The sequence below is a fragment of the Oncorhynchus gorbuscha genome, linkage group LG09 (genome assembly GCF_021184085.1).
Source record: "Oncorhynchus gorbuscha isolate QuinsamMale2020 ecotype Even-year linkage group LG09, OgorEven_v1.0, whole genome shotgun sequence".
In the NCBI taxonomy this organism is placed as follows: Eukaryota; Metazoa; Chordata; class Actinopteri; order Salmoniformes; family Salmonidae; genus Oncorhynchus; species Oncorhynchus gorbuscha.
In genome coordinates this window covers 56912580-56922062 of record NC_060181.1, presented here as the reverse complement: position 1 = coordinate 56922062, position 9483 = coordinate 56912580, and the positions used below count along the sequence as shown (strand labels likewise).

Here is a 9483-nt window from a genome sequence, read left to right as displayed (position 1 = left end):
GTGTAACAATGCGGAGGGCTCCTGTAGCTCCGCATTGACATGATTGGTTGACGGTGGGTACGGGCGGGAGGTCAAGTGTAAACACAAACTCAAGGCCTTGTCAACTTCCTTCACGACAGCTCTGCGCTGCTCGGCGAAGCTCGTATCAACGCAAATGCTGTACTACCAAATGCAGACGGACGATTGAACATGTGGCGCCTTTAAAGAAGCTGACTGTAAGAGAGAGTCCTTGAGTGAAGTCGGGGGGAGGTGCATCTGCGACAGCCAAAAGTCAGACAGTGGTGATTTTCCAAGAGCAAGACTCAGATTAACATGGCAGTGCTAACATGGCTGCTATTGTTTATTTAAAAAAATATATATTTCAAAAGAAACGTTTCTATACCCCTATATCACACACATACAAACTGAAAACATAACATGTGACAGTGGAGGCTGCTGTGGGGAGGACGGCTCATAATAATGGCTGGAACTGAGCAAATGGAATGGCATCAAACACTTGGAAAACATGTGTTTAATGTTGTTGATCATTTACCACTTATTCAGCTCCACGTGCCTGGCCTCCCCAAGTAAGGTGTCACCAACCTCCTATAGTGTACAATTAATTGATTAGATAGGTCTCAAATAGGCTCCCTTTCATTTGTATCCCCTGTAAGCACAGTTGGTTCCTGTTTAAGTCAGATCAGAGAAGAAGAGACGAAGCGAGAGTGTCAACTCTGCTCAAAAGCTGTTTCAACAGCAAGGCTCAGTGCAACATGGTAGTGATGCCATTGTTAATGAACATTTTATTTTATTTTATAATGTTGATAAACATGTCTCCAAGCCCAAATCTCTCACTCACTAACCTACACACAATACCCCATAATGTCAAAGTGGAATTATGTTTTTAGAAATGTTTACAAATAATTTTCAAAGGAAAACTTTAAACGTCTTCAGTCAATAAGTATTCAACCCCGTTGTTATGGAAATATTAAATAAGTTCAGGAGTGGAAATTTGCATAACAACATAATAAGTTGCATGGACTCACTCTGTGTGCAGTAGTAGTGTGCAACATTATTTTTTATGACTACCTCATCTCTTCACCCCACACATACAATTATTTGTAAGGTCCCTCAGATTCCCTGAATTTCAAACACAGATTCAACCAAAAACCACCAGGGAGATTTTCCAATGCTTCGAAAAATAAAGCAGACATTATTAATTACACTTTGGATGGTGTATCAATACACCCAGTCACTACAAAGATACAGGCATCCTTCCTAACTCAGTTGCCAGAGAGGAAGGAAACCACTCAGGGATTTCACCATGAGGCTAATAGTGACTTTAAAACAGTTACAGAGTTTAATTGCTGTGATAGGAGGAAGAAATTGAGGATGGATCAGCAACATTGTAGTTACTCCACAATGCTAATCTAATTGACAGAGTGAAAAGAAGCCTGAACAAAACACAAATATTCCTAACCATGCATCCTGTTTGCAACAAGAAATTGTAATACTGCAAAATAATGTGGCAAAGCAGTGAACTTTTTGTCCTGAATACAAAGTCTTATGTTTGGGGCAAATCCAGTACAACACATTACTGAGTACTACTCTCTATATTTTCAAGCATAGTGGTGGCAGCATCATGTTATGGGTATGCTTGTAATCATTAAAGACTACGGATTCTTTCAGAATAAAAATCCTAGAGGAAAACCTGGCTCAGTCTGCTTTACACCAGAGACTGGGAGATGAATTCAACTTTCAGCAGGACAATAACCTAAAACACAAGGCCAAATCTACACTGGCGTTGCTTACCAAGAAGACAGTGTATGTCCCTGAGTGGTGGCCGAGTTACAGTTCTGACTTAAATCTATTTGAAAATCTATGGCAAGATCTGAAAACGGTTGTCTAGCAATGATCAACAACAATTTTTGAATAATAGGCTAATTTTGCACAATCCAGTTGTGGAAAGCTCTTAGAGACTTACCCAGAAAGACTTACAGCTGTAATCGCTGCCAAATGTGCTTTTATAAAGTATTGACGCAGGGGTGTGAATACTTATGTAAATGTAATATTACTGCATTTAATTTTCAATAAATTTGCAAACATTTCTAAAAACATGTTTTCACTTTGTTTTCTGGAGAATTGTGTGTAGATGGGTGAGATTTTTTTTTTAAACCTCTACGCGATCGGTGACCCTAAATCGGCACAGTTGTTGCTAACGTGCGCTAATGTGACTAGAATGACATTGTAAGTAACAACCAACTTTCTGGGACATAGACATGTCTTATATGGGCAGAAAGCTTAAATTAGTGTTCATCTAACTGCAGTGTCCAATTTACAGTACCTATTACAGTGAAAAAAATAGAATTATATTGTTTGAGGAGAGTACACAACAACAAAATACTTTTATCATGGCAACTGGTATGATACATTCACCTCTGAAGGTAAATAATGTACTTACATTCATTAATCTTGCTCTGATTTGTCATCCTGAGGGTCCCAGATTTAAAATGTAGCATAGTTTTGTTTGATAAAATCAATTTTTATATTCCAATGTAGGAACTGGGTTCTACAGTTTGAACTCCATGCTGTTGTCATGTAGGTACAAGTGTGACCATTTTTATCCCCATAATGTAACACTTTGGAAGACGGTGACCAACAATGGTCACGACTTGACAAAAGTGATCCGCTCGAACATGCAACTCTTGCAACACTGGCAACACTGTCATGTAGAGCCGAACCTTGCTGTTGGAAAACCACATTAGTGTCCGACTTGCATCTCCCCAACTTCTCTCCTCGACTTTCGCCTACATTCGGCTCAGTCTCACCACTCAAATATCTGGGCCAGCTATTTCTCTTCTTCAAATCTGATTTGAAACCTAATTTAAACCTAAACTTAACCACACTAACCTTATTCCTAACCCTAATCTTGAATTAAGACCAAAAAAATACATGTTTTTTTCATACATTCTTATGATACAGACAATTTTGTCTTTGCTGGTGGCCCATCTAGTGTGAACCCTCGATCAGTGCTGGTGGAATTGTTGCGCTATCTGATGTAAAACAATGCGTATCTATCATAAAGCTGTCAATAAAACATTCAAAATACCGTAAAATATGTTTAAAGAATCAAAAAATAAATGTACATTGTTTCTGTATTTAATGCCTTGAGATATCAACACGTGTAGCACTCAACCACAAACATATCAATGAATGAAGGCAGCAGGGTCGTTGCCATGTTTTGAGTTTTAGTGAGGTCCGGAAAACAGCAAAAACAAGAAAATGTTACTACAGCCATTATCGTATTGGTTGCTATAGGTTCATACACCTCAGTTGATCTACAAACACATAGCCTATTGGCTATACAATTAGCCACTAGACATTAACCCACATTAGCTCAGCACCGGGATTAAAAACTGTAATTAAATATGCACAGAGGGATCTTTTAGCAGAAAAAAAATATTTTATTAATGAAAGGTTAACAAATACATTTGCTTTAACAGAACGTTTTTCTTGTTGCAGTTTCGCAGCTTATTTCCTGCAATTCTACACATTTTGCCATGGGATGGAGACATTTTTGCAGTTTTAAAGCCAATTTCCTGATATTCTACACACACTTTGCCATGGGATGGAGACATTTTTGCAGTTTTAAAGCCAATTTCCTGATATTCTAAACACATTTCACCATACCATGTTAATAGGAAATCTGAGTGAGAGTGACTAACAAAATAAGTAGGGGGCCCCCTGGAGGTAAGGGCCCCTGGGCACGTGCCCTGCATGCCTGGTCAGTTATTTAGCATGCAAGTTTAGATAGGTGGCTGGACTAACTAGACTAATTCACCAATCCACAATGTTTTAACTGGCATACACCAATTGAGTGACTATCAACAAGAGAGAAACTGCTAATGAAAAACCAAGTTTCGAAATTGCACTTTGTGTATTCTACTACTCTAACTCTCAACTGTAAATGAATGGCCCTAGAAGGCCGAGCTTATGTCTCTAGTCTAAAGCCTACTCTGAAATGACTTGCTACTCTCTGAACCTGGCCCAAGGCGAGGCAACGTGCTGCCAGACCATGTGAGCTGTCCAAGGTGCTGACCTGTCAGTGTTACTAGTTACTATGGCCATGACAAACTAATTTACCGACAAATAAACTATGGAAATAAGGGGGAAGCACGTATAGGCCTATTACGTATCGTTGAGACTGCCATTGCATGATGCTGCTAATAAGTCTGCCACGTTGTGGTTGGATAATATCTACATGTTTTCTTGAACCGGATCACTTTTCAAGCAACACTTGCTACATCCTGCTTTGAATCCGTTGCTTTGAATCCCCTGTTTGCCAGGTCATCTCACGGAGTCCCACACCCAGTCCAGGATCTTTTAATAAATGTTCAACTATACACACCTTTCTCAAATACACATTTCTGTTCAGACTGATTTAAACGGCTGTACAGTGAAAAGGAGCTGGCCAGGCATATCGGGTGGTGAGTAGAATAGGGTAGTGGTGTTTCCTTCCTGAATAAAAGGCCAGTCCAACAATAAGAGAAGGGAAAAATGTTTTTAGGAAGTCTAGCACTCTCTGTGCCTGTGAACCAGTTGGGGATTATTTGAAACGCAGGAGGTAAGACACTTGGATACTCCCCATTGGTCTAATATTTGCAAAAATAGGATGTGCTCATTTTGTGATCCGCTATATAGACTTCTAAGTGTATTTCTATGGGATTATGTTACAGTCAGTACGCCTAATATTTAGAGTTATTGAAGGTGGAAATCCTAATTTGAGATTTGCGCGCGTAACTCCCGTAACAACCATTGACTTTATACCGATTTACCCACGCAGGTGTCAAATTATGATTCGACCTGAAGTGTTTTATATCCTTTGTTTTAATAATGGTCAAATATTAAGGTGAAACTGCAAAAACTATAGTGGCCCCCAACATTTAAACCAGAATTTCTAGTAGCCTATAGAAGCCAGAATGAGACAATAATATTTAATTCAAATCTTTCAGAAATTACCTAGCATTCGAGGCTTGTTTTAAGTTGCCTGCGACCTGTTTAAAAACTCAGGCAGCTAAAGCAAGTCTGGGACGCCAGAGACCACTCTTCAGAACACAGCGGCAGCGGCATAACTGGTGGAGAGGGTGTGGCGTGGTGGGGGTATGGAGTGATAGCCGAATCCATGAGTCATAGAGGCCTAGCCTTGCATAGCAGTCACATATATAGGCCTGCTCTCAGGTCTCATATCGTTTGCTCCTGTTATCGCCCCACCGGGAAACGAATCATAACTTGAAATCCGCGCGGGTAACTGTAAAGGAATTTTCGTAAAAATATTTCATTTGAATTAATGCATAAGGATTTACGAAAAATGCAATTATGCACGCGTAAACTAGGCATTATCAAGTTGGGACTCGACCCATAATGTGTATTGTGATCGAAAATGTAATGTTTATTATGTCTGTTTAATTATTGCCATGTGTTGTGATTAGAAATCCCAAAAGGCCTACTATTGAGTTAGTGTAAGCAGTGAAAATCATTTTGGAATGCAGGCATATGCAAAATATACCATTTGCTGTACATTTCGCATGACCATGGTATGTGCCAACTAATTACGTTTTTTTTTTGCCTTAAATACTGTTTGACTGTCATTGACTTTTTGATGCACTTACTCACTGAATATTTTCACAGCTAATCTCAATAACGTCATGTACCCCTGCACATGTACCCCCGCACATTGACTCTGTACCCGTTACCCCTGTATGTTGCCTCGTTATTGTTATGTGATTTCCTTATGTTACTTTTGATCATTTTTGTTTAAAAAAAAGTTTACTTTAGTTTATTCTGTAAATGTTTTCTTAACTCTATTTCTTGAACTGCAATGGTAGTTAATGGCTTGTAAGTAAGCATTTCAAGGTAAGGTCTACTACACCTGTTGTATTCGGCGCATGTGACAAATACAATACAATTTGATTTGATCTACCCACAATGTATCTTCTTCATATTATCACATTCTTTTTTATACTGAGTCATTGTATTATTATTGTTTATCATTTTTATTGTTTGTTGTTATTATTATTATTAGGCCTATTGTTGTTATTATTATTATTAGGCCTATTGTTGTTATTATTATGCTATTATACATGGAATTTGTGGATGGGGATTTGTGAGGTATAGCTTGGACAATGTCTTGGAAGGATTGTTTTTAATTAATAGTGAAATGTTCTGTCATGGCTTTACGTCAACAAACATCTTAGCCTACAAGACATGGTTTTAAATTCACAACCTCATTACAAGACGATTGTATACAGCCGTATACCTATAAACAGAAGGTCGTGGGTAAGATGTTCTTGTTTTCCCAGGTGCATTGAGGCATGTTTTTAAGGTAAATATTTTTTTCCAACATGAAATAGGCTTTTGTGTTTGCAAAGGGGTAAAGAGGCGGAAAAGAGAGAGGCTCTGAACTGGCTTCCATGTCATACACTTAAATTCTCCATAGAAACTCTGATCTTAACGCGGAAACTTTATTAAACCCTGATGGTGGATTGATAAGACCGAATTTCTCTCGGCTTGATTTTATTGTGGAGACCGGGGAGGGATGACAGAGGTAAATTGCTATTTTAATTAAAGCAATGCACCAGAGGAAATTGCTGTCTGAATATTGTCTCAGAGATGGGGTTTGTGACAGTTGCCTGGAAACTTCAATCTGTCCCACATTTATTCCAGATCACAGTTATAAGATAAAGTTTAATACAAATCTTTGCCCGAATGAAATCCAACCCTTTCTTGAACAAACAGCTACAATGAAACAGAACTGCGGAGGAAACGTTATGTTTAACATGTATCTCTCAGGTTCGTGCTTTTGTACGTGAAATTATCAATATTATTGCTTTATATTCAGATGAGGGAAAATAGTATTTAGTCCTCGGGTAGTGATGCTGCTTCCAGCTAGCGTTTGCTCTGCCTTTTCAATCTGAAACCTGTCTCCTCTTTTTTGTCGGAAATCGGATATCCTCTTTCCTGAACGCGTTTCCTGGCTTCAGTTGTGAAGCTTGGACGGAAGAAACCACAAATATGAGAAAACAGAGCATTAGTTAGAGACTCGATTATAAGACAGAATCGTAGCTTTTGAATTATATTTATAATATTTTCAATCTGAACGGAAGTATTTCCACAAGGAGTAAAGTTATAGCCTATAGAATTATCCAAATGTGAATTGTGTTTTAAACGTATGCCGTTGCAATGCATATGTATTTTAGATGAGATTTTATACTAATATTTTTTTACTAGCACATTTATTTGTGTTAATGGCCGCTCTATTTATTTTGCAGATCCAACAGAACATCTGTTGAAAGAAAGCAAAAGTGGGTCCTGGATTCCCTCAAATACAGGGGCTCAAAAAGGTAAGAGCATTTTGAAATGTTGATCTATTATATACATTCCAACCCTGCATGCGTTTAGAACTTTTGTATTACATTTATATATTATTATATATGACTTTTAATATTTTAGAGTCCATAGGAGCACTATTATTGATTTGATTCGAGATCATTACTCAGCTGAAAGAAGGCCAATGAACCCTTTCCCCCCTTCTTCTTCATGATTGTGCATGCATGGTTGTGTTGTTTGTCCAAAAGCCATGCGTTTTAGACAAATAGTTTTCTTTCGTGATTTTGTTTTTGCCAAGACACAGACATTGGCGACATTGTTGTCCAACTGATAGCGTATCAACATGTTTATTCTATGCGTAAATGGCCATTTCTTTTGGAAACCAAGTGACATTTGTTTTCCAGATTGCCTATCAAATAAATGCTTCTTTCCTCCCTTTTGTCCCCCTTCACAAATGTGTATAATGTGTTATTTTGAATAGGTAGTGGACAGATTCAGCTATGGCAGTTTCTCCTCGAACTCCTGTCAGACAGCGCCAACATGTCCTGCATTACCTGGGAAGGGACGAACGGGGAATTCAAGCTAATTGACCCCGATGAGGTGGCCCGGCGATGGGGCGAGCGCAAAAGCAAGCCCAACATGAACTACGACAAACTCAGCCGCGCATTGCGGTACTACTACGACAAAAACATCATGACAAAGGTCCATGGGAAGCGATATGCTTACAAGTTCGACTTTCACGGCTTGGCCCAGGTGTGTCAACCCTCAACAACAGAGCAAGCGCTTTATAAATTCCAGAGTAATTTTGCCCCTATTCCCTTTTCAGGGATTTCCAAGCTAAGCCTCGTTGGTCCAGGCGTTGGTCCGTCCGGATTCTCCTATTGGCCGGGTTCGCCACCCACTCTCTACCACAGTCACAACCTCCAACCCCCGGGACCATTTGGTGCTGTGTCCGCTTCGCACATCAACTGTGTCAACAACATCAACAATCTGAATAATATCAATAACCACTACAATTGACTACTATTAATCCACCAATGAGGCCTAATCATAATAATCGATGATTGATGTAATTTAAAGCGTGCCTTTTTGGATTAGGCCTAATGATGATTTTTCCTTTCGAAATGTTATCTTGTGAACCCAAGACATTGTCTGATCCTAACATGATCCTGATCCTAATATGCCAAGGTGCAATTCATTAAACATTTTGTGCAATATTTCAAATGTAATAACATGCGTTTTCAGATATGCTATGTATTTTAGACTAAACCCAGATTAAGAACCCTTTTCTTTACAAATTATTTGGTCTTTGATTCGACAGGACACTGGTGCCTCCACCTCTGAAATTTCCTGGGCTTTTAGCGCCATCACGTGGCTATTAATTAAACATATAAATACGTAATTGTTCTCAGATAGGCTTGCAGTACACTCATTTCAAAGTAGGATTATTCGTGCCGGTCTAAAAACATTATGGAGATAAAGATTTGTCGTCGCCAATATATTACCCGATGACTCCCACTTTAAATAGCCTTGGTTATTTTAAGGTTACAATGCAGACGTGTTTATCTCAATATCAAATAATTTCTGGGTAACTATTAAGTACCTTACTGTCTTTGTTTTCAATTCAAATTGTCAAAAAGAAGAAAATAGCAATGAGCAATTTCTCAAGCAAGAATTGTGTTAGTACTGTCTGGGAGTGGTCTGAGTGGGGAGGGGAAAACGGTAAATTAGCTGTTATTGGCAGAGAGGTTTTGAACTCTCTTTCATTGCAGACCCTGGTTTGATTCCAGGCTGTATCACAACCGGCTGTGATTGGGAGTCCCATAGGGCGGCGCACAATTGGCCCAGCGTCGTCCGAGTTTGGCCGGGGTAGGCCTAGTTAAATAAAGGTTTAATAAAAATAAATATATTCTTGTTGGTCTATTAACTCATTTAGCGCCTGGTGATGTCACCAGGTAGGCCAATACTCCATCCCACCAAACAGGCTGACATTTCAGTTGGTCATTTCAAACTGCACTGGGCCTTTAAGCCTACTTTAAACATACACAGGCAGTCTACGATACAGTGCAGGTATCTCCTTTAGTTTTGACAACAACCACGTTTTTTTTTTCACTTTAT

General features: G+C 39.0%; 1 protein-coding gene across 8 annotated transcripts; it reads left to right on the top strand.

Moving 5' to 3' along the window:
• The first annotated feature begins 4354 nt into the window (after positions 1-4354).
• LOC124043807 (protein FEV-like) lies at positions 4355-8666 on the top strand. Of its 8 annotated transcripts, XM_046362786.1 has the most exons (4): positions 4971-5283; positions 5469-5573; positions 7308-7379; positions 7847-8666. In XM_046362786.1, exon 4 carries the CDS (start codon positions 7906-7908, stop codon positions 8383-8385), a length of 480 nt encoding a protein of 159 aa, XP_046218742.1. In that variant the 5' UTR covers positions 4971-5283; positions 5469-5573; positions 7308-7379; positions 7847-7905; the 3' UTR covers positions 8386-8666. The 8 variants fall into 8 exon arrangements, with proteins under 8 accessions (XP_046218739.1, XP_046218740.1, XP_046218742.1 ...); XM_046362783.1 differs by lacking the exons at positions 4971-5283; positions 5469-5573 and adding an exon at positions 4355-4466; XM_046362784.1 differs by lacking the exons at positions 4971-5283; positions 5469-5573 and adding an exon at positions 4464-4603.
• The last annotated feature ends 817 nt before the right edge of the window (positions 8667-9483 follow it).

Excerpts from the sequence above, each read along its gene's own strand:
- LOC124043807 (XM_046362782.1), top strand. The coding sequence starts at position 6,609 with ATGCACCAGAGGAAATTGCTGTCTGAATATTGTCTCAGAGATGGGGTT. Across the intron at positions 6,829-7,307 it reads GTTTAACATGTATCTCTCAG|ATCCAACAGAACATCTGTTG; the intron begins GTTCGTGCTTTT and ends TTTATTTTGCAG. Across the intron at positions 7,380-7,846 it reads AAATACAGGGGCTCAAAAAG|GTAGTGGACAGATTCAGCTA; the intron begins GTAAGAGCATTT and ends TATTTTGAATAG.